The 24,205-nt window shown below is 37.7% G+C and overlaps 1 protein-coding gene and 1 long non-coding RNA gene across 4 annotated transcripts in view; both read left to right on the top strand.

Annotated features, from left to right (window-relative positions):
• Positions 1 to 23,304, top strand: part of Fam81a (family with sequence similarity 81 member A) — a 52,694-nt gene extending 29,390 nt beyond the window's left edge. For all 3 annotated transcript variants that reach the window (XM_058584847.1, XM_046461798.2, XM_046461800.2), the window contains exons 4-9: positions 4,853 to 4,971; positions 10,824 to 10,953; positions 12,603 to 12,709; positions 14,463 to 14,598; positions 16,301 to 16,496; positions 20,970 to 23,304. In XM_058584847.1, the coding sequence (XP_058440830.1) occupies positions 4,853 to 4,971; positions 10,824 to 10,953; positions 12,603 to 12,709; positions 14,463 to 14,598; positions 16,301 to 16,496; positions 20,970 to 21,094 (813 nt within the window). In that variant the 3' untranslated portion in view covers positions 21,095 to 23,304. The remainder of the gene's footprint in view (positions 1 to 4,852; positions 4,972 to 10,823; positions 10,954 to 12,602; positions 12,710 to 14,462; positions 14,599 to 16,300; positions 16,497 to 20,969) is intronic.
• LOC131424837 (uncharacterized) lies at positions 16,507 to 17,665 on the top strand. Its single transcript, XR_009228406.1, has 2 exons — positions 16,507 to 16,764; positions 17,340 to 17,665. It is a non-coding gene; the product is annotated as an uncharacterized LOC131424837 (long non-coding RNA).
• Positions 23,305 to 24,205: the final 901 nt, after the last annotated feature.

A 24,205-nucleotide genomic window follows, 5' to 3' on the forward strand; every position in this document is an offset into this window, starting at 1 on the left:
TTTTTTAAAAAATACACTTTGGGCTGGGGATGTAGCTGAGTAACAGCACATACTTTGTATGCACAAAGCCCTGGGTTTGTTTCCCAACTCACTTATTTACTTATTTAAAATAAGTATATACAACAAAAAAATAAATAAATAAAAATAAAAAGTAGACTTGATCTTTTTTGAGCAGTTTTAGGTTTGCAAGAACTGAGCGGAAAGTACAGAGAGTTCCCATCTAGCCCCTACTCCCACACATGCACAGCCGTCTCCACCATCTACATCCTGCCCCAGAGTGGTACATGATAATGGTGTGATCTTATTTCCTGACTCTTTGCTTACTAGAAAGGTTGAATCTTTAAAAAAATATGTTGTTTGGGGCTGGGGATGTGGCTTAAGCGGTAGCGCGCTCGCCTGGCATGCGTGCGGCCCGGGTTCGATCCTCAGCACCACATACAAAGATGTTGTGACCGCCGATAACTAAAAAATAAATATTAAAAAAATTCTCTCTCTCTCTCTTCCTCCCCCTCCCCCTCTCTCACTCTCTCTTAAAAAAAATATGTTGTTTAATTATTTTTAGCTTCTCTTTTATGAAATCACTTTCCATTTTCTTTGCTTACTGATTGAAAATCAACCCAAATGAAGTTGGACCGGCTATAGCCTTTGCTGTTTTTATGATGTCTAATGCGATGTTACTATCTCCAGGAGCAGTTCATGACCCTGAACAGCCACACTCCTGGGTCAATTCCTTACCTTTGGTTTTCTGGGGGATGGGGCCTGGGACTTTGCATGTGGAATAAGCCACCTGAGTGATACTTATACACCCCAAAGACCTTTGAGATTGACTAGTTGAAACATTCCACACAGAAAGTGTAAGTATTAGTTTCTATTAACTGTAACTAATAGGTGTTACTTCCCATTAAGAAAGAGAGAATGCTCACCAGCCTTCCATTCAGTGGGAGAGTGCCAGGACCTGATTAGTCAGATCTGAAGTGTTCTTGCAGGAATATGTTCAGATGACTAATGTTTTGTCACTCACAGGTGATTGTAACTAGTTTGCATTCTTCTTCATAGAGCAAATTCATTCAGAAAAAAAGTTGGAAACTACAGAAATAACAGATGGATCTGACAATTACAGATTCCTATCAGTGAAATATTTCTTTATCCTTATTGTCACTCCATCCAAAATGACCCCTATCAGATTTCCAATAAGGAAAACAGAACACTCTCATTCCTAATTTCTGCTTTTTGCTAGGAAGTTTGAAAATCTAAAAATGTACATTAAATACACTTTTCTGTGTGTACATTATGACAGAGAGAGAAGATAAAAGAGTTGAGAAAAAGTGCACAAAAATGATTTCTTTAAGCGTAATTGCATCGTCTTGAATTGGGTTTCCCTATTCATTTGCAAGTGGGACCACAAATTTGTCAGTATATTTCTAGAAATAAACAGCAGCATGTAGATACCCAGGAGCATATCCTTAGGAATTCCTTATATTGGTACAGAAGGGTGAGGGGAGGTGGTGGGTTAGTGCCTACTTCCCCATCCTAGTGCCACCTTCCTAAAAATGGCTGTGCTAAACAGGCTGGAGGCCCTGGGGACCCAGCAGAGACCTAGCTTGGGAGAGCCATGGATCCAGGATCTAGAACCCATAGCCAGGAGTCCGTGGAGGAGAGGGTCCATCTCATGGCCTCACTCTATTTACTTGAGCCAGTCTCCTGCCCTTGGAGACCTGGAGGGCCTGTAGAGGTAGACTGTGTCCCCAGTGCCTCCTGACTGGGGCAGGATGCAGAGAGCCTTCCTCCTATGCCTTACTTGGAGCCTTGCCCTGTGCCTTTCCAGGCTGCAGTTCCAGCCCAAAGCTCCTCCTACACTCAGGAGCACCTACTTAAGGCACTCCAATGAACAGGGAAAGGAAGGTCATATCACACTCAAGGGGCCCAGCAGCCAGAGGAAGGAAGAGTAAGAACAGCCCCATAAACATTGGAAGCAGATGGACTATGAATAAAAAACAATTCGCCCATTTAGGAGACCCTAGTGCAACATAAAATTTGTTCCTTAAACTCAATTTTTTTAAAGTGAGCAGATGAATTGGAAGCAATTAGTTGTCAAACAAGACAAAGTAGAAGAATTCTATGAGACATCAGAGCCAAATGTAAAGAGGGAGGAACCAGGAGAGAAAGAGAGAGGTGTTGGTGGACAGATGTAGGACATCCAGAATGTGAATGACAAGGGTTCCAAAAGGAGAAAATAAACAGATGGAGAAGAAGTATTAGTTCCATAGGAGAAGAAATTTTACCCAAGTTAAAGAAAAATCAGAGACTGTAGATTGAAATGTTCACTGAGGTCCAGGTAGAATTGAATTTAAGAAAAGAAAAGGAAAAAAAAAGTCCCACAATCAGGAATCAGGTACATTCTGGTAAAATTTCTGAACTCCAATGATGAAGTACCTACTTCTAGGTACCAGAAGCCAAAATACTTGCAGAGAAAGAAGCATTGGACACTCTGGCACCCTCAAAGGTCACCCAGAAGAAAGGCCCAAGAGTTCTGTAACCCATCTGCAGATCACCCACCTTCAGGGTGGGGGAGGATGGTAATCCATATGGCTGGGATCAAGAGTCTTTCCTCAGGTGCCTGATCTGATGAATATGTCAGAGAAAGGACTCCAACCGAATACACCAAGTATAGTACACATGAGCAGAGAACCTGAGGTAGGGCAGAGGAAAAGCACAAAGATGATCTATGATCCTTAAAAAAAGATCTATATAATTTCAGGCAAATATATATTGATAAATGCCTAGGACTATGTAAAGAAAGCATTTAAAAAAATAAAAATCCTAGAGAGATTCTGCAAGCAAAATTCTAATGATAGCCCAATCCAAAGTAGCAAGATATTTTAGCAAAGCCTATTGGGAATAGGGGAAAGGGCAGGAGGGAAACAAAGTAAATTTTTTCCAAATAAGACATCTGGGTTTGAAGAGCGAAGGAGGTAGCCATGCAGATGTGCTGAGTGTCCATATCAGGACAGCCATGCAAGAGCAGAGCCCGAAATAGACGTGCATGTAGTGTGAACATGGGGAATGGAAAGTAACTACTCATGGAATGGCTGTGTCTGGAACATTCCCCCATTAACAGGCAAGATGAAAGCGTGGATGTAACCTGATTAAATCAGTTTAGATAAGGAAAAGAATGGGGCTGGGGTTGTGGCTCAGTGGTAGAGCACTTGCCTAGCATGCATGGAGCACTGGGTTTGATCCCTAGCACCACATAAAAAAACTAAATAAACAAAAGTATTGTGTCTATCTAAAAATATTAAAAAGATAAAAATAAGAAATCAATAAGGAAAAGGATAAAGAACAACACAGTGACATACATTGAATACATACAGTGAGATGAAAATGCAGACAACCAAAGCAATGTGGTGTCATGGTTGAGAGTATACTATGGAGCCAGACTCCCTGGGTTTGAATCCCAGCTCTGACACTTGGTGTCTGTGTGGACTTAAGAAAGTTGCCTAGAGATTTCCCCATCTGTGAAATGGGGATAGTGATAGTACCTTCTTCTTGGGACTCTGTGAAGATTCAGTTAACATGCCTGATGTACTTAGAACAGTGCCTGGTATACAATCAAACCAAGCAGTTAACACAAAGCTACTGTTTGCTTCATTGTTTCTGAAAAATACTAGCAATAGTCATATCAGGTAAGATGAAACTTAATATTAAAGGTACTAAAGAAGGTTATTAGAGGATGATAATAAATGCTTTTATCTTAAATCCATGTGTACCAAATAAAATGGCAGCTAAATGGAGAACTTGATGAATATATTTTACAGTGGGAGAATTCATAGTTATTCTTTCACAGATGAAAAAAATAAATAACATTCAAAAAACAAAAGTAAATAAGATCTAAGGGAAATGAATAATGAAATCAGTAAACTCAGAGTAGACAAATTCATTCCTCAAGTAGTAAATATATACTTTTTTTTTTGGTACCAGGGATTGAACTCAGGGGCACTCAACCATTGAGCCACATCCCCAGCCCTATTTTGTATTTTATTTAGAGACAGGGTCTCAGTTGCTTAGTGCCTCGCAGATGCTGAGGCTGGCTTTGAACTCATGATCTTCCTGCCTCAGCCTCCCAAGCCGCTGGGATTATAGGCATGGGCCACCGTGCCCAGGAGTAAATATGTAGTCTTGCATGTCTATGGAATGTTAAAAAAAATCAATTGTGCCACAAAGAAAGCCTTAACATATTTCAAAATTATACTATATTTATCATAAACCAATATGATGAGAATTAAATGATAAAAATGACCACAAAAACTTAACTGCTTGAAAAAGAAGACGTCAATTCTAATTTGTTTTCTTTTTTGAGATAGGGCCTCATTATGTTGACTGCAATTCTAATTCTAAGTAATCCTTAGATATCTAGATATTCTTATGTCAAAGAGGAATCCAAAATTGAAATTAAAACAATAAAAAAGAAAATAACTACCACAACAAACACACACGAAAAAAACCCGAACAAACCCACTTCATACTTGACCTCTGGGCACAGCAATATTATACCTAAAATGCCTTCATTATTAAAAAAAAATTAATATAAAGGAATTTAGTTGTTACTGGTGAATTAAGGGACTTAACCCAGAGTGGTCACTAAGGTCTCTTGCTTTCTTCCTAAGCCTCCTGATTTCCTCCTAACCCACCTCTTTCTATCAGGTGACTGTTAAAAAGAAGCTTCTTGTGAAATATATTAATAATAATAATAATAAGTTGTTAAACATTTTTATTTTTTTTCCCAAAATACAAAATACTTTTGTGGCTGCATATAAATTTGCAAATGACCTTGAGTGGTCTCTGTGTACTCTAGGTACTCCAGGAGCAGATCCGTGCCAGGGACAACATTAGCTATGGAACTAATTCTGCCTTAAAGACCCTGGAGATGCGTCAGCTCTCTGGTTTGGGAGATCTCCGAGGAAGAGTGGCAAGGTAGGTGTTCAAATGTTGGGGTCTGTGCTCGTCAAAAGCTGTGTTTCATAAACTCCGCTTTAGTGAGCAATATATTTGTGAAGCCCCAACTTCCTTGCATGTCTTTACACATCCCCTCCTTGCTTTGCCCATAAAATTAGACATCCAAGTCAAGCCTGGTTGTGAGCATGCCATGATTTCTTGTGTTTCTGAAATCAGCATGGTCTTCATGGGAAGAAATGAGCAGAGAGCTCCCTCCACTGACCTGTGGCATTTGGTAAGGTAACATGTTCATTTTAACCAAATGAACATAATTAATACAATGTTGGGACTTACATTTTTGTATGCCTTTTAAAATTTTTTATTTTTATTATAATTTATTTTTGTTTTCTGAAAGTATTGGGTTTTGATAGACTTGAAATTTTAAATAGAGATCCATTTAAGATAATGTGAAAAGTGCTGCTCTCTCTGCTTGATGTGTGCTCCATGAACCAGCAGCACCAGCATTACCTGGGACCTTGTTAGCAATGTACAATCTTGGGTCTACCCCACAACTACTGAATTAGAATCTACATTTTAACAAGATCCTTGAATTCATGTGCATGCCAATGTTTGAGAAGCACTGCACATGACTGTGTCTAGGATTATTTTTATCTAGCTGGGATGAAGTTTTCCAAATTATTTATGCTCCTCTTCTGCCCTCTGCTGCTATTAAGAGCCAAGCACATGAATGTGCTTCTACACAGGAGCTTTGGAGTGAATGTCAGCCTGTGATGACAATGAGGGTGATCTGTAAGTGAAGGGTGGAAGAAAGAATAGCGACCCCCAGGATCCAGGGCCTCTTGGGAATAGTGAGGGGTAGTGTTGGAGTGCATTTGTGTAGAAACCACACTTAGGGCTTTGAATGCTGGGTATGTGTGTTTGGGTTTGCTAAATATCAGTTTAGTAGCAGAGGGCTGCATGGATTGAATGAAGGACTACTTGACCACTTTCCTGTGGCTTTCTATCCTCATCAGGATGAACTCCTGTTTCCTTAGTATGGGCCTTGGTGGTGGACAGCCTGCTGACCTCTTCAGAAGCTCTACCCTGGAGCTCCTCCTGCTGCCCCTTTGCCCTTGCTGTCCTTGTACCTAGCTTGCCTGTCCTCCTCCTTTTCTGACTTCTTGTTGGTCTTTAGCTTCTGCTCAGATGCACTCTTCTGGGAGTCTCTCCTGATACCACCTCTCCACCAGGCTCCCTTCGCATGCACATTCCATTGAGTCTCTGTTTCCTGCTCACTCCTGCAATCACCGTCCTGGAGTGTGGTTCCATGTCTTTTACTTCTGTAGCCCAGTTCCTGGGACAGTCTCTGGAAAGCAGTAGGTATTCAACAAATGTTTGGATGAGTGAATGATCTAGAAAAATCACTGTTTATAGGACTAAAAACCCTTGAATCCTTACTTGCTGAGTGGCTTAAAAGAAGCCCTAGTTCTGTGCTACTTCTCAGAATGGCAAGGAGTTGGAAGAACCTTAGAGCAACAGGGCAAAGTAGGGACTTCAGGAGAACCTTGAGGGTCTTCCTAGCCCCTCTAGTTGCAGGTTCTTGAAGATTAAGTGAAGCAACATATGTAAGAGCCCTCAGGCACAGCATGGGATGGAGTGAGCTTGCAATGAATGGTAGCTGTCACCTCAAGGGCAGTAGTGAAAATTGAAATTATCCTCACGATACTAGATCTAACACCAAGTAGAAAAATTATTTTGAGATACTTTTAGAAATCTTACATTTTATTTAGTTTCCTATCAATTTCTCTACCCAACTTGTTCCTTCCCTGTAACAAAAATACTTCTAAAATTGTCAAAAACATTTGTTATGAGCACCAGATATTTTTGCTTTGTTTTGTGGCTATATTTGTCTTTCCCTTGGAATGCTAATGAGAGTTTGATTGTTGAAATGAATTCATGAGAAATAAAAATTCTTTGGCAAAGTTTTACTTTCTTTCATTTATTATGTAATTGTATTGAAGGGGTATGAAATTTATAAGTGATATTCCTTTTTTTTTTCCATACTGGGGATTGAACTCAGGGGTGCTCTACTTCTGAGCTACATCCCTAACACTTTTGAAATTTTATTTTGAAAAGGGTCTTTCTAAGTTGCTCAGGCTAACCTTGAGCTTATGATCCTCTTGCCTCAGCCTCTTGAGTAGCTGGGATTACAGGTGTGCACCACCATACCTGGCTGTGATATTAAGTGACTAGACTGCAGTGTTAGTATTTAATTTTGTAGTTTTATGGTACATTGGTGATATCATGAATAGCAAACAGACCCTGATTTTTCCCTGTTAAATTAAAGTCAGAAGGGCACAGGTAAATTCTTCTCATTAGAGGTGAGGGACACATTTATCCCATTGAGCATAACATATCCTAAACAGGACTTGGTCAAAGATTTTCCCATTTCTCCTAAAAGCAGAGCTCCAGGAGTTTAGCGTTCCAATTCCTACTAGAACATTTGGACCATCATCTGGTACATTGTTTTCACTTTTCCAAGATTCAGTAGCTTCTTCCACTTTCCTGTGTGAGGTTGGTTGGCATGGTCAGAGAGCTTTACAGGACAAATGTCGCATGCTGAGGCAGGTGCCTGAGTTCCTTCCTATGTGCTTAGTGGGAACTGGAGAAGGATAATACCAGGAGCCAGCCCCTCAGGAATGGCACAGCAGAGATGCATGATGACACCCCCCCCCCTCTCTCTTTCTTCTCTATTGCTCTTTATGAAGAGCTTTGGTGAAGTATAATTCACACACCATAGAAATCACCTATTTAAAATATGTGATTCAGTAGATTTCTTTTTTTCTTTCTTTCTTGTTTTTTAAGGCGGGAGGTCTTGCTACATTGCCCAGGCTGGCCACAAACTTGTGATTCTCCTGCCTTATGCTCCTGAGTAGCTAGGGTTACAGGTGCATGGTTTTTAGTATATTTATAGAGTTGTGTAACTATCGTAATTTATTTTATAATATTTGTATCATTCAAGAAGAAACCCCACACTCATTAGCTGTCATTCCCCATCTTTACCCTCCAATCCCTATTCCTCCATTCCTCCTGTTTCACCCCCTAGTCCATGGCAACCACTGAATATTTTCTGTTTCTTCTGGACATGTCACATGAATGGAACCATTTGTGGTCCTGTGAGACTGCCTTCTTAGGCTGAGCATGTATTTTCAGGGTTCATCCATATTGTAGCATGTATGAACACTTCATTCCTTTTTTTTTGCCATGTTAGGGATTAAATCCCAGGCCTCATGTATGCCAGGCAAGTATTCTACCACTGAGCCATATCCCCAGCCTGGATGTCTTATCTTTTCATCAATTGGATGTTTAGATTATTTCTATTTTTTGGCTGTTATAAAGAATGCTGCTGTGAACATTTGTGTACAATTTTTTTGTGTGAGATTATGTTTCTTTTCTCTTGGATATGCACCTAGAGAGGAATTGTTGAGTACCATGGTAACTCTATGCAACTTTTCAAGGAACAGAACAGCTAAACCATTTTCCAAAGTGGCTACACCATTTTACACTGGCACCAGCAGTGTATGAAGGTTCAGATTTTCCACATCCTAACACCTATCTGTATCATGTATCTCATGGTGGTTTTGATTTGCATTCCCCTAATGACCAATGATGTTGAACATGATTTAATATGTATATTGGTCATTTGTATATCTTCTTTGAAGAAATGTTTTTTGAGTATGCATGCTCATTTTTGAGTTGGATTGTCTTTTTATTATTGAGTTGTAAGAGTTGTTTATAGATCCTAGCTACAATTTCCTTATCATATCTGATTTCATTTTTTTCCTAAGAGTCATGGAGTCATCTTCTCGCTTTCTTTTTCTTTTTTTTTGGGAGGGGGACTGGAGATTGAACCACTCAGGTGTGCTCTACCACTTAGCTACATCCCCAGCCTTTTTTTATTTTTGAGACAATGTCTTGCTAAGTTGCTGAGGCTGCCCTTGAACTTTCAGTCCTCCTGCCTGAGTAGCTGGGATTACATCATTTTCTTGATTGTGTCCTTTGAAACACACACAAAAAATTAATCTTGATTATATCAACTTATATATTTATTTTTCTTTGGTTGTATTTTTGGTTTCATATTTTAGAAACCATTGCTTAATCCAGGCCATGAAAACTTACATTTTTTTTCTTCGATTTATAGATTCACCTCTTAGATTTGAGTCTTTGATCTATTTTGACTTAACTTTTTTATATATGGTGTGGGGTAAGATTCCAAATACTTTCTTTTGCTTGTGGATATTTAGTTGTTTCAGAGTCATTTATTGAAAAATCTGGTTTTTTTCCCAATTGCATTGGCTTGTAATCCTAGCTGAAAACCATTCGGCCATAGATATGTAGGATAATTTATAGACTCTCTGTTCTATTCCATTAATCTGTTAGTCTATTCTTATGCCAGTACCACACTTTCTTGATTACTGCAGCTTTGTGGTAAGTTTTGAAATCCAGGAATGTGAGTCCTCTAATTTTGTTCTTTTTCAAGATTCTTTTACCACTTCAGAGTCCCTTATATTTCCATATGAAATTTAGGACCAGCTTATCAATTTCTGCAAAGAAGGTAACTTGGAATTTTTATAGGGCCTGTGCTGAATCTGTAGATCAATTTGGAGAATATCATGATTCTATAAATATTGTCTTAGATTTATTAATGTGGGTATCACTCCATTTGTTAAGGTTATCTTTAACATCTTTCAAAAATATGGTTTTCAGAGTATAACTTTTATACTTCTTTAAACTTATTCCTAAGCATTTTATTTTTGTTTTCTTAATTTCAATTTCATCGCTACTATATAGAAATATTATATATCAATAAATATTGATTTTTTTGTATTTTGGTCTTTTATCCTAAAATCTTGCTGAACTCATTTATTACTTTTAATAATTTTTGGTGGAATTATTGGGATTTTCATGGCATCTGCATGTATAGTTTAACCTCTTACTTTCCAACCTGAGTGACACTTATTTCATTTTCTTGCCTAATTTTGTTACTAGAACCCCCAGTAGGATGTGGAATAGGAGTGGTGAGAGCAGACATCCTTGTCTTGTCCTGATCTTAGAGGAAAGCATCCAGTCTCTCACCATTAAGGATGATGCTTGGTGTTTTTTTTGTTGTTGTTGTTTGTTTGTTTTTTAGTCCTATGTATTGAACCCAGGGGCACTTTACCATGGAGCTAATTTCCCAACCCTTTTTGAGACAGGGTCTCACTATCACTTAGGGCCTCACTACGTTACTGAGTCTGGCCTTGAACTTCCAATACTCCTGCCTCAGCCTCCCAAATCACTGGCATTAGAGGCATGTACCACTGGACCTGGCTAGGTGTGGATATTTTGTATATTCTTTTTAAAAAAATTTTATTTCAGTTGTCATTAGACTTCATTGATTTAAATGTGGTGCTGAGAATCGAACCCAGTGCCTCACGCATGCTAGGCAAACCCTCTACCACTGAGCCACAACCCCAGCCCTGTATATTCTTTTTATCAGGTTGAAGAAATTCCTTTCTATTCCTAGTTTGTTGATTGCTTTTATCATGAAGAGTGTTGAATTTCATCAAATGTTTTTTCTTCACCTATTGAGATGATCCTTTACCTTGTTGATATGGTATATCCAATTAACTGCTTTTCTGTTGTTGAATCAAACTTGCATTCTTGGAATGATTCTTTCAGTCATGATATATAATCGAGGGCAGCTTTCTGAATCCACTTGAACCCCTTAAAAAACATGATTGACTGTGCAGTTTCTGTGAGCAGGGCTTTGCATTTTATGGTATGTAAGGAAGCTTTTGCACATGTTTTTAAATTTTAATAAGAAGTAGCTTTGTTGTTTGCCTGGGCAGATGTGATGCCAGCATAGCCAGACTCTCTGCAGAGCACAAAACAACCTATGAGGGGCTCCAGCACTTAAACAAAGAACAGCAAGCTGCCAAACTGATCTTGGAAACGAAAATCAAAGATGCAGAAGGACAGGTATGACCTGTTTCAGGTAGCTTTTAAAAGCAGGTAATTTGTTCTTAGCTAAGAATAACATGGTGTTGGTTATTTCTTTTAGGAGCAACTAGCTTAGGTTTATGCAAATAAGCGTGTCTTTTCTCTACTACTTTCTTCTCTTTTTCACTGGAGTGGCTCTTGATGAGTCTGGTAAGCAAACCACCAAGATTTTTCAATATGATCCTAATTGCAAAGATTCGTCCCCCTCAATCCTAAAACAATTCATGTAACCCAGTAATTTCAAATTTTGTCTCCAAAACTACCTTTTGCACAGGTAAGTGATCCAGAGATTTTTTTTTTTTTTTAACATGCCACTCACCTCAGTTTTTGATTCAGGTGTGGCACTGGGACTCATTACATGTGCTTCCTCATTACATGGTCTGTATGTAGGACCACAATCAGAACTAAGCTAGAAGAGAGACTTGCTCAGAATTTTAGGCTATTCTAGCTTGAAATTGACAAATTAATTTCACAAAGCAAAACTCTTGGCATTTCAGTTTTTTTTTTTTTTTTGGTCCGTTTTGTCATAATAATAGGACCTGTCTTCTAGAACTTTTCCCATAGTATCTGCCCTATTTATTATTCTTCATTCATAGAGAGGCCGTTCTAGAAAAATAGGGGTATCTGGTCCATTTATTGGATTAAAAATATTTATCTCCTAACTACCTCCAGTAAGAATCTGAAGTACTGATGTGAAAGACACAGACATTACTAAACTGTGAAAAAAAAAAAAAGAATAAAGACAAGTCCACTTTTTTTTTTTTTTGAAGAATAACTGAGGATGGAATTATTATGTCAGAAAATAGATGCAAAATAAATCTTAAGCTGTCTGGTAGCCAGGCCAAGTAAAACACACCCAGAAACCCATCAAAAGAAGCATACTAGGGCTGGGGCTGCAGCTCAGTGGTAGAGCATTTGCCTAGCATGTGAAAGGCCCTGGGTTCAATCCCCAGTACTGAAAAGTAAATAAATAAAAATTTTAAAATGAATAAATAATGCATACTTTTTTTTTTTAAATTTTGGTTCCAGATCTGATAGATACCATGAATCTTTAAGTAACGAATGTTGAACAATTGAACACAATTTCCTTCTTCTCTTTCTTTCTTTCTGGAAAATGTGAACACTTCACACAGGACAAGTTTTAGGTTACATTTCAGTAAAAATATAAGGGAAATGGATAGGTAGTGAGAAAAATGACCAAGAAGGAGATAGTCTAAAATTATATTTGCTGGTGACTTGACTCTATAGTCCTCTCTGGGTCCTTGATGGATTTTATAAGCAATAGGAATTCCATTTCCTGTGCCTAACAGCCACTTGAAATTCCAAGGTAAAGATGCCTGTATTTTGTGCCAGCTGGTGGAAATGCTTATCATGGGCAGAAGCTGGGCTTGCTTATCAGAAAATGGAAAAGGTTCATGCTCAGTGTGGGATGAGTATTTTGTTAATGCTACTAGTCTTGATTTCTGATGGCTGTGTAAGACAGAAAACAGAGGTGAAAATATGAGATGAACTCCTAAGTGAATTTATTAAACTGAAAATGATGCTGATTAGATTATAGCTGATGAGATGTTTTCTGAAATTATATCTGATGAAGTGTGATATTTATAAGCAAGTCTCTTCTTTTCCAGATTTCTCAGCTTTTGAACAGAGTGGACTTGTCAATATCAGAGCAGAGCACCAAATTGAAGATGTCCCATAGAGACAGTAACCACCAGCTTCAGCTTTTAGATACTAAGTAAGCATGAATTTATCAAAAAAAGGTTTGGTTGAAGCTCTTTCTGAATTTAGGTGCTACTAGAATTTTTTCCTCTTGATTTTTACTTATTGCACATAATGAAATCAGTAATGGAAGTTAAAAGGGAAAGTTTACATGTAGTATGTGTCCATTCCTTCATAATTATTATTGTTCTTAGTTGTTGGATAATAACTAATGTATTTGTTCAACTAGCATTTGTTGAGTACTGGCCTAGGGGCCAAGAATCCAGTAATGAACAGAAAAACGGACTCTATTCTTATCCTTATAGAGTTTATAATCTAGGGAGCTGATGACTTTTAATCAAGTAGGAACTTAAATAAACCTATGCTATATTATTATTAATAAGTATTTTGAAGGAAAGTTACATGATTGTAACTTTCTGAGTAATGAACCAGCTGAGTAATGGTTCCCAAATATCTCCATATCCTAATTCTAGAATTTTTAATGTTACCTTATGTGGCAAAAAAGGGTCTTTGCAGATGTGATTAAGTTAAGGATCTTAATTGAGGTGGATAGGTTATCTTGGGTTATCCAGGGAAGCCTGATGTAATGAATAAAGTCCTTATAAGGAGAAGGCTTTTAGAAAGAACAGTAGAATTCCAGATAATGTTTATTTCTTGGTGAGTAGGACAATTTCAGAGCACACTTGGGGCTTCTGTGTCCTGGTGGTATTGTATGTTTTAAGCAGACTAGGGGTGTACAGCTGCATTAGTGTAGGGAAAGGCTAGCTTCAGTGCCATGGCTCCCACATAACAGTTCCAAGATCAGTGTCCACGTCAGGAGGGACAGCACCCTACTGTGTGGTGTCTCCACTGCTCCAGACCTCTTCCCTCCCCAGTCATCTGGATAGAGAGAGATAGGGAGAGAATCCAGGGCAAAAGTTTTGTTTTTAAAGATATGACCAGATATATGAACTTATCAATTCCAGGTATGTCCCATTGCCTAATTTAATTATGTGGCCACATCCAGCTGCAAGGGAGGCTGAGAAGTGTGGTCTGTGGCTAGACAGCCTTATACCCCGGATGAAGTCTTAAAGGAAATAAGAGAACAGACATTGCAGGACAATTAGAAACTGTGCCCCAGTGGGTATTGTTATTATTCAAATCACATATCTAAATCACATGTATTAGTCTGTACTTTTATTTCATATCACAGTAAAAAGTAACTAAGGGAGGTAGCATGTATAACGGTTACTTTTAGGAATTTGGAAAGGGAGAAGACTAAAGGAGTGGAAGGTTGGGAGGATTTTTTTCCCCCTTTTAATTTTACTTCTGATTTAAATTAGGATGTGTCCATATGGGGCAAGAGTAATTTGGGGAACAATACAGAGATAGGGAGCCAGGTTCCAGTCCTGGGAGATAAAAGGAACAAGAAGAGCCCAGAAAAGCCGGGGAGCCTGGAAGGGTAGATCAGGGACGCTGTGTTCTCCAAGAGCACCACAAACCCTGGGAACTGCAAAACTTAGCACCTGGCACAGCTTGGGGTCACCATGTCACCTCAGTGCCCACACTGCCAGCTCCTTACAGGTAGCAGCAGCATCAGATGCTTTTCTGTTGTATCTTCTTGCCCTCCTTGCTTTCCCAATATGGTGCTGAGTATAATCCTAAGAAAAGGGGAGCATGTCATTTGGTCAAGCTGAGTTTAATGCTGGCAAATTTATCAGAAATCTGATAGTCAGAGGTTACTTAATATCATTTAAAAATTGTTTTATATACTTTTTTTTTTTTTTTAGATTTAAAGGTACAGTTGAAGAACTCAGTAACCAGATTTTATCTGCACGGAGTTGGTTACAACAGGAGCAAGAACGAATAGAAAAAGAACTTTTACAGAAAATTGATCAGCTTTCCTTGGTTGTTAAGGAAAACAGTGTAGGTATTAATGGTTATCAATAATTTAGCAGTTATTCAGAGAGGGTGGGGGCTACAATGTTTGACTAATATAATGCCTACTGACTTATTACTGATGAATTTGGTACCACGTAAAGCTGTTCCGTTGTTTCTTGCCTTTGATCACATTCTGGTGGTACATATTCTTTCTTCTTTTTTTGGTTCTGGGGATCAAACCCAGGGTCTCTCAGATACTTGGCCCATATTCTACCAGTAAGCTATGCATGTAGCTCCTGATTTTGTATTCTTTGTAAAGAGGAGGTGGAGCATTTTGACTTGTTTTGGTTAACACAGTCTGGAAAGAAAATTTCAGTATTTCCAGTTAAGATAAAATGAAGTCAAGATCTTAATGATTCAGTTTGCCTATCTGTCTTTCTGAATAAAACTAACCATTCCCAGCTTGATCTTTATTGATTTTAATTTCATAACCTGGTTTTGCTTTTTACCAGTGTCCAATAGATTTCTCTCTGCAGACCCCTCAATACACTGGAATCACAGTATGAGGCATCCCAGTGCAACATATAACTGTATCCATCATTGTCTTTGCTATCTCCTCCTTCTGCCCCAGTCTCTCACAAAGCTGAGGTTTGCAGAACTGCTCCAAAACCATATCAAGAAAGTGTTGTGTACATGGTGTTCAAAACCAGTAGACTCTGAAACCAGTACTTGACAAACAAATTTTTGTTGGTTTTAGTTAGCATGACCATTTCCTTTTCCCTTCTCTTTTCTTGCACTTCCTCCTCCTGTTGGGCTTTAACTGGCCAGAAACAGTGAGCACAGTTTGCATCTCTGACTGTGCTTTCTCCAGTTGCACAGCTGCTGAATTGCAGACTTTTGCAGTGAGTAACATCAAGAGAGCTTTATCATTGCTGTAGCAACTTACAGCTTGGTCTTTGTAGTCTGGACCTCCAAAGCTCACCAGCAGACAAAGATTCCTCCCAAATCCAAGCATGGTGGAAAGGAAAGGAAAGAAAATATTTAATATTTCAAATATATTCTTTTGGTATTTTCTTGTATTTTCATCAGATCTACTGAATGTTTTACTTAGATTCATGCGAATACATTTGTAGGTTTCTGGGTCTTTGGATTACTTTTATTATTATTTTTACATGTGGATTGATTTAATAACTAACAGTAAACTCTGGAATAATGGTGACTCTAATAAGATAGAAGCTTATTTCTCTTTTACAAAAAAGACATAGGGACGTAGGCTAGGCCATACTGATGTTATGGCCTGTTACTTATTGATACTCAGGATCCTTTTATATTAACTTTCTGCCAATCCCAGAAAATGATCCTCATTTTTATAATTCAAGAGATCTGTTAGAGCTCCAGGAATTGTCTGAATTATAGAAACAGAGGGGAAAGGAAGAAATAAGGATAAGTATCAGCTGCCTTGTAACATTGTCTGGAAACTATCACACATACTTGTAGTTACATTGCATTAGCTGAGACTTAATCACAAAGTCAGGAGATAGAGGAAGATGTAGTTTGTGTTCTGGATGACCTGGTACTGAACTAAAAATTGGGGGTCTGTTAAAGAAGAAACAATTGAGAATGGATATTAGAGTAGGCAGCAAGTAGCCATTGCAGTTCTGTCCCAGCAGATTATTGTGACTGATATGAATGCAATGCAGACTTTCTTTTCGGAGTAATAAAGTACAATTCTTATGATGGATCTTAGGGAGCCAATGAAAGGGACATGGAAAAGAAGCTCAGCCAGATGTCAGCCAGACTTGACAAAATAGAAGAGAGTCAAAAGAAGAACATGGAAGGGCAGAGAACAAAGCAAGAAGAAGAGAAGGTGCACGGGCGAATCAGCAAGCTGGAGTTGCAGATGAATGAGGACATGAAGGAAATGAAAGCAGAAGTTAATGCTGGTAGGCCAAAACCAACAGCTCACATGGCTTATTTTCCATTTTATCTGAAAATCTTTTAATTAGTAACTCCTTACAACTACTTATGAACCTTGCTAAATGTAATAACGGTGAGATGTTCTTGGTTGCTTTTCTGAGTAGCTGTACTGTATTGAACTAAAGTGCTATTCAGACTCCAAATATGAAGAGCCACCCTGAGGCACAGGCAAACAAAACTGTACATGCTTGCAGCTGAGATGTTTTCTTCAATGCCATCTGCTGACTCTTTTCTGTTTCTAATCAAGTTCAACATATCTCAGAAATAAGCATATATCTTTGAGAGGCTTGTGAGGGTTTATTTTATACTGCTGACCATATACTAACTTGGTAATGACTTCCCTCCACTCTGAAGTCAATAAGGCCCATGAATACACCTTGTTTATAGGTGACTCTCAGAGCTGGTTTCAAGGTCCTAGTGCTACTTTGTAAAGGGAGGTGTCAGTTCATTTTCCACTGGCACCTGTTCATTTCCACAGAATACCTGAGACATTGCATAATTTCTAAAGAACAGAGGTTTATTTCTTACAGTTCTGGAGGCCAGGAAGTCCAAGAGCATGGTGCTAGCATGAGGCAAGGGCCTTTCTGCTGTATCATATCATAGTGGAGGTCATCACATGATGGGGAAGCACACACACAAGACAGAGAGAAAAATGAGGCTGAATTCACCCTTATAGCAGGAACCCATTCCCATGATCATGGCCTTAATCCAATCACATCTTAAAGGTCTCACCTCTTAATACTGTCACAATGGCAATTAAATTTCAACATGAGTTTTGGAGAGGACATTCAAATCAGCAGAGTGGTTAGATTTACACTCTGAACTCAGGAATACAGAACTGGGACCAATAAGTGGAAGTGACCCAAGGACAGATTTTAACTCAATATGAGGCAACACTGTTTTGGAATTCATGGTCCTAAAGACACTGGTGGCTTTATGAGTTTGAGAGCATTTTGTTACTGAAATTGTCAAGCAGAGGCTGGTGGACCCTGGTTAGGAAAGAGAAGACAAGTCCTGTGTAAGAGTGGGACTAATTTATCTCCTAGCTCCTTCTAGTTCTGTGACTCTGTATTTTCTTTTCTGGAACTGTTCTATTTTGGCCACATGGAAATAAAAATAATTATTTCAAAAATGATTTTGTTTCCACCAAAAGTTTATTATTTTATTTAAGTAGAAAGTACAATTAAACTTAAGAATGGGAGAATTTATGCAGATAAAAATTAATTTTATTTTTAGGCTTTTGGGCTATTAGAACATGGCAACTGAATGTTTCATTCAGTTAAACTGAATGTTTAACTTTGTATCATTTCCAGAATGAATTTATTGCCATCTACTTACCCTACCATTGAGGTTGTTAATATTTGGTTCCTAGTAAGAAACATATGTGAGTCTTTTTTAAATTAAAAAAATATTTTTAATTATAATTATATTTATTTTTTTAATGTAATAACAAGGATTATTTTTTTAAATAATTATTTTTTTAGCTTTAGGTGGACACAATATCTTTATCTTACATTTATGTGGTGCTGAGGATTGAATCCAGTGCCTCATGCATGGTAGGCAAGCACTCTACCACTGAGTCACAATCCCACCTCCATATAATACATTTCTTAATGGAAAATAATAAAACACAAGATATTTTTAAAATACTCATACCTTCTCTCACCCAGAGGTTATTTCTTATGTATATATTTCTATACATGTAGGACATTTATGTGCTCTTTTCCAAATAAAAGCACATACTACACATGCTGGTTTATAACTTGCTATTTTATTTAGTTAGTAATATGTTCTGTCTTCTCATGTCAAAAATATTTTAATGATAATTTTTATGAATTTATAATTTTTATGAATTTTTACATAAAAATTTTGGGAGAAAATTTTAAATTTACTAATGAAGTTAAAACTTAAATTTTAAAAATGTAAAAACCAATAGGAATATAGAATAATAGGATTTTTTTTTGGTACAAGAATTGAACTCAGGAGCACTTTACCACTGACTACAGCCACAGCCCCTTTTAATTTTTTATTTTGGAACAGACTCTCCCTAAACTGTTGAGGCTGATCTTGAACTTGTAATCCTCCTGCCTTAAGTTTCCTGAGTAGTTGGGTTTATAGGTGTGTGTCACTGTACCTGGTTTGAAATGCTTCCAATGGTGATTTTTTTTTCTTTAAAAAGTTTTTCATTTTAAAAAGAGATAATTTCAAATTTAGGAAAACTGAGAGTAATCCCAAAATTCTATAAGTCCTACACTTAACAATTGTTGACATTTTTGAAATATACTTAATATCTCTGTGTATGACTATAGTAACTTTCTTCTCTGAATCATCTGGGCATTGAAGTAGTCATGCTGTTTCTTTTTTACCCCTTTATTGTTTCAATATATATGTCCTAAAAACAAGGACATTCTCCTACATGACTACGGTACCACACAATATTGTTGAGGTGTTTTCAATATTCAAATTTCACCATTGATTCCTTTACAACAAACCTTCACCAGTTGGGTTCTTTCTTTGAATTTATTTTTCTAATCAAATGTTTCATATATATACACACACACACACACATATGCAAATGGACACAATACTTTTATTATATATATTTTTTATTTTATATATTATATATATATATAAAATAAAAGTATTATGTCCATCTACAACTAAATAGATAAATATATATTTAGTTGTAGATGGACACAATATTTTTATTTTATTCACTTTTATTTTTATGTGGTGCTGGGGATCAAACCCAGTGTCTCATGCATGCTAGGCAAGCACTCTACCACTGAGACACAACCTGGGCTTCTCAAATGTTTCTTTAAATAAAAAAATTAGCTATACATATTTAAGGTGTGTATGATGTTTTAATGCACACATACATAGTGAAATTGTTTTTTTTTTTTTTTTTCCAAGGTCACACAGGAAGCAAACAGCTGTTTATTCTGGTTTCCTAATTCCAAAAATTAGGCTATTTCTTTTCTCTTTTTTTTTTTATTTTTTATTGTGGGTTGTTCAAAACATTACAAATTTCTTGACATATCATATTCCACACTTTGATTCAAGTGGGTTATGAACTCCCACCTTCACCCCATACACAGATTGCAGAATCACATCAGTTACACATCCATTGATTTACAAATTGCCATACTAGTGTCTGTTGTGCTCCGCTGCCTTTCCCATCCGTGAAATTGTTTTTTATATTCAAGCAAATTTAATGATGGTTTCCATATTCAAACCATCATCTCCCATAGGTGTGTGTGTGTGTGTGTGTGTGTGTGTGTGTTTGAAGGGCACCTAAAATCCACACCTTTGGCAAAAATCCTGAAGTCTATACAATATTATTATGTTCCTTCTATATTGTATATTGGATCTCTAGATTTGTTATCCTACATATTTGCAGTCTGTATCCTTTGACCTGCATCTCCTTATCCTCCTTATTTTTTGGCCCCATGCCCCTGGTAACAACCGTTTTATTCTTTGTGTATTTGACTTCCTTTTCTTTTTGATCCCACATAGGAAATCATGCAGTATTTTTCTTTCTATGTCTGGCTTATTTCACTTATTGTGTCCTACAGTCTGACAGATACTTTGGTTGTTTCTGTATGTTGTCTATTGAGAATAATGCTGCAATGATCGTGGGAGTGCAGATGTCTATGAGATGATGATTTCCTTTCTTTGGGTTAGATACCCAGTAGTGGGTTGCTGGGTCATCTGGTAATTCTATTTTTTAATTTCTCCAGGCTCCTCTAAATTCTTTTCCACTAGGGCTGCACCATTTTATACTCCCACCAATAGTATACAGGGTTCTCTTTTCTTCACACTGGCCATCTCTTGTCAGTTTAATAGTAGCCATCCTAACAGGTAAGGGGTGATATTTCATTGTGGTTTTGATTGTATTTCCCTGATGATTAGTGATGTTGAGCACCTTTTTATATACCATTTGGGTTTTGATCCAGAATTATATATCATATGTAGTTACCATGTTTCTTAGTCTTTTTAAGCTAGAGCAGTTCCTCAGCAATCTTGAGATTTCAAAAGAATGTAGGCCAGTATTTTGTAGAAAGTCCTTTACTTGTTTTTTGCTTCCTTGTGATATGATTTGGGACAGAAATGCCCCAGGAGGGAATGTTGTGTTCTAAAGGGGCATCTTATCAGAGGTACATGACATTGGTTTCTCCCAGTGTTACTGTATCACTTGGTTAAAGTGTTATCTGCCAGATTGGTCCATTGTAATTGGTCCTTTTCCCCCTTTGTAATTTAGGAGTAATATCTAGGGTGATACTAGGTAACTATGTAACTCATGTTCCCCACCCAACTTTTACCCCCAGAGTTTAATCATATATTTATGTTTGTCAGAAGTAACTATTGCATATACTATAGAATCTGATACAGTATTATTTTTTAAAATATTAACTTTTGAAATTTACCTCTTCTTAAAGGGTTTACGGCCATCTATGAAAGCATAGGATCCCTCAGGCAAGTTCTCGAGGCCAAGATGAAGCTGGACAAGGACCAGCTGCAGAAGCAGATCCAACAAATGCAGAAGGCAGAAGCTCCCGTGTGAAGGGAGCTGGGACAAGGACCTGAAAGAAGGTCTTGCCAGTGGGACTGGGAGCTAGATACCTCTGTAGCCAGGCCAGTGCTGCATTCTGGATTGTTCTATCTATGGCGTGCATGTGCCAAGAAACGTGTTTTCATGGGTCTAAATGTTTACCTTGAGTCTTGAAAACACTCTTTAAAAATATGAAAAACACAGTTTTTACCACTTCTCTAAATTCAGTGGAAACCTACCCCTCAAGATTTTGAAATGCTTTTCTCCATTTTATGAATGAAAAGACTTAGATTTTCCCCAATGCTTGATGCTCTACCAACACTACTTACTATTCTGAAAAATGTCATGGTGATTTTTTTAATTAAGAAACTGAATTCTCACAAGAATGTGTTGCTCCTCACCCTAAAGTAAGAGAATGTCCCAATAGATTAGAAATCAACCTTTGAGTCCATATTTGGATTTTATTACGTTGTCTGTACATTTCTTATATTGGTTATCTTCCTGTAAATCTCTGTCTTTTGTAGGGGGAAGAAATCTAACATTTGGAAAATACCTAACTCTTTATTTATGTAATGAAAATAGCTAAGAACTGATAACTGCCATACAATTTGCAAATTAAATGGAAACATAAGACAATTATCTAGATAATACAAGGCACAATATTTATATCCACCTAGATATATCAGGTTTTAATATTTAAAACTTTTTGAATTATCCATAACTTGTATAGCAATAGCCATATCATAATGGAATAGTGGTTAGCAGTCTGTTTATTGCACAATTAATTGCTCATTAAATCATAATAAGATGTGAGAATTTTTCAGACTTTATGGTCTCTCTAAATGTTTCCAAAATTGGCACAAAGTGCTAAGGTTTATATATACATATTGTAACTGTAATCTTGTGCCTTGGTTTTATCATGTCAATGCACTGTACCCTATAAAAGTTTTGCCAACAAAATAGAAGGCATGATAATACATCAGAATTATGATGTAAAAATGGGATCCTATGTATTTTTTAAATGTTCTAAAAATTTTATCACTGTTAAGACATGAATCATTCAGTATTATTAATGGAATAGAAATTCATACTTTTGTATGGACAAATAATCAAATTGATATTACATATATAATATGGTCAAGAAACTTTCATCTTGAGTAACTTTGTAGATGACGGGTGTTTTATTTTCAAATGCCATATTTGATTAATCGTTGAAAATTCAAATGAGTGCCGTTTGTTCACCTGTATATGTAAAAACTGACAGCGAGACACACCGTTCTAAACTGTGAGGGTGCCCTAGGAAAAAGAATAGGAATACTTAAAAAGATTTTTCACCATCCCCCACTTTTTTTCCATTCACCAAGGACTCAGGAAAATAAAAACATTTTCTATTTTTAGAATAAGTCACAAATGAAATATCAAACTGGCTATTACTGTTTACCCATATAAAATATGCTGCTAAAGTACATGATATTCTACTCTCAATGGCTTGACAAATTTTTTTTTTTTTTAATTTGGACATGAGAGGTTATATAAGGAATCTGTCATTCAACAATATATTTCCTTTTCCTTTTTTTTTTCTTTTTTGCCACAAGTCTTTTCATATCTATATAGGAAGACTAATTCCACTTAAAAATAAGATCAATATTCTTTTGCAATCAGAAAATTACTTTCTTTTTGTAATAGAGTAGCCATGTTTCATGGAATTCTCCATGATTAAGCACAAGGCACAGGACAGTGAGCCACCGCCCTCTCCAGCATCCCCCCCCTAGGGTCTCTCAAGAGAGAGGGTAGGCACATCCGACACCTGGGAAGGGTGGGGGCAGGGGACATCCAGTTTGATTCTGGTTGAGGGGCTGATGTAAGCAGGTGATTTTTGGCTGTCAGCTGAATTTTCTCAGGTGCTTCTGATGTTGTCAGCCCCAAAAGATGAAGTATCACAGGGACCCTCCACCTTGGCTGTTTGTTGGACTCACCTGAGGGAGTTTAAAAAGCTATTGATGCTGAGCTGTGCCCCAGACCAAGTAAAGTCAGCACCTCTGGGAGGCGCGAGGCAGGCATCAGTGTGTATCAAACCCCCTGGTTATTCAGTGGCGTCAGGGATGATGAGCCACCGGTGACAGCAGAGTACTTTTCTCACCAAAGTTTAAATGAGAAATCAGCTTCCGTGTTCTTTCCTTTACCCGAAATTTGCAATAAAAAGAATAAAATTTCCAAATAAATGTGGTGTATGATTTTTAAATTTAAAAAAGTCTTTTAGTTTGAGGTGAAAAAATTAGGTAAAATGTTTTAGGAAATACCCTCTGTGCTTTCTTTGGAAAACCTTTGATGGTTAAAGTGCTGAAGGCCTGGCAGGCCCTATGGGAACTGGACCTGCTCCACCTGTGGGTCCCAGGACAAGGGGCCTTCTCTGCTGCCTTCTGGCCTCTAGAGTCTCCCTGACTCATTCACACCCCAGATGCCGGGCATACGCCTTGTGCTTGTGCAGCGTCCCATGTGTACTAGTTCATTTCATTTTAACAACTAGTTGGGTTTCGTACTGGTCATTTACCTGTTTTACTGACAGGAAAACTGAGTTACCTAACAATTTGCCCCTAATCCTACAGCTAATAAGTGGGAGCCACAAGTCAAACCAGGCACCTACTTCCACAGCCTGCACTTTTAACCAGTGTACCACACTATCAAAAGATACCTGCTAATGTCCCCATGACTGACTTGCCAGGCCACCAACTCCAGCTCCTTCTCTGTTACCTTTACAGTCAGCTTCTGACTACCTTGCTTTTTTTCCCCCATTTTTTAAAATTGTTGATGGACCTTTATTTTATTCATTTATTTATATGCGCTGCCAAGAATGGAACCCAGTGCTCACACATGCTAGGCAAATGCTTTACCACTGAGCCACAACCCCAGCCCTACCTTAGCTTTTTAATGCCCCAAATCCAAATAAAGAGATTGGCAATCTTTCTAGCTTTCCTTGGGTCTGAGTTCTTTTGTTGTATTTATGGGAACACAGGAAGTGGGGTAAGATGGTGCCACAGACTGTAGAATCATCATAGACATTTCATCTCCTGTGCTTAGACTAAGCTAGGGAGTGGACTGTGGCTCCATTCTTTGGGACATGGG

The sequence above is a fragment of the Marmota monax genome, unplaced genomic scaffold, assembly GCF_021218885.2.
Source record: "Marmota monax isolate L192 unplaced genomic scaffold, Marmota_monax_Labrador192_F-V1.1 WCK01_AAM20220418_F8-fsc00001, whole genome shotgun sequence".
NCBI classification, from domain to species: Eukaryota; Metazoa; Chordata; class Mammalia; order Rodentia; family Sciuridae; genus Marmota; species Marmota monax.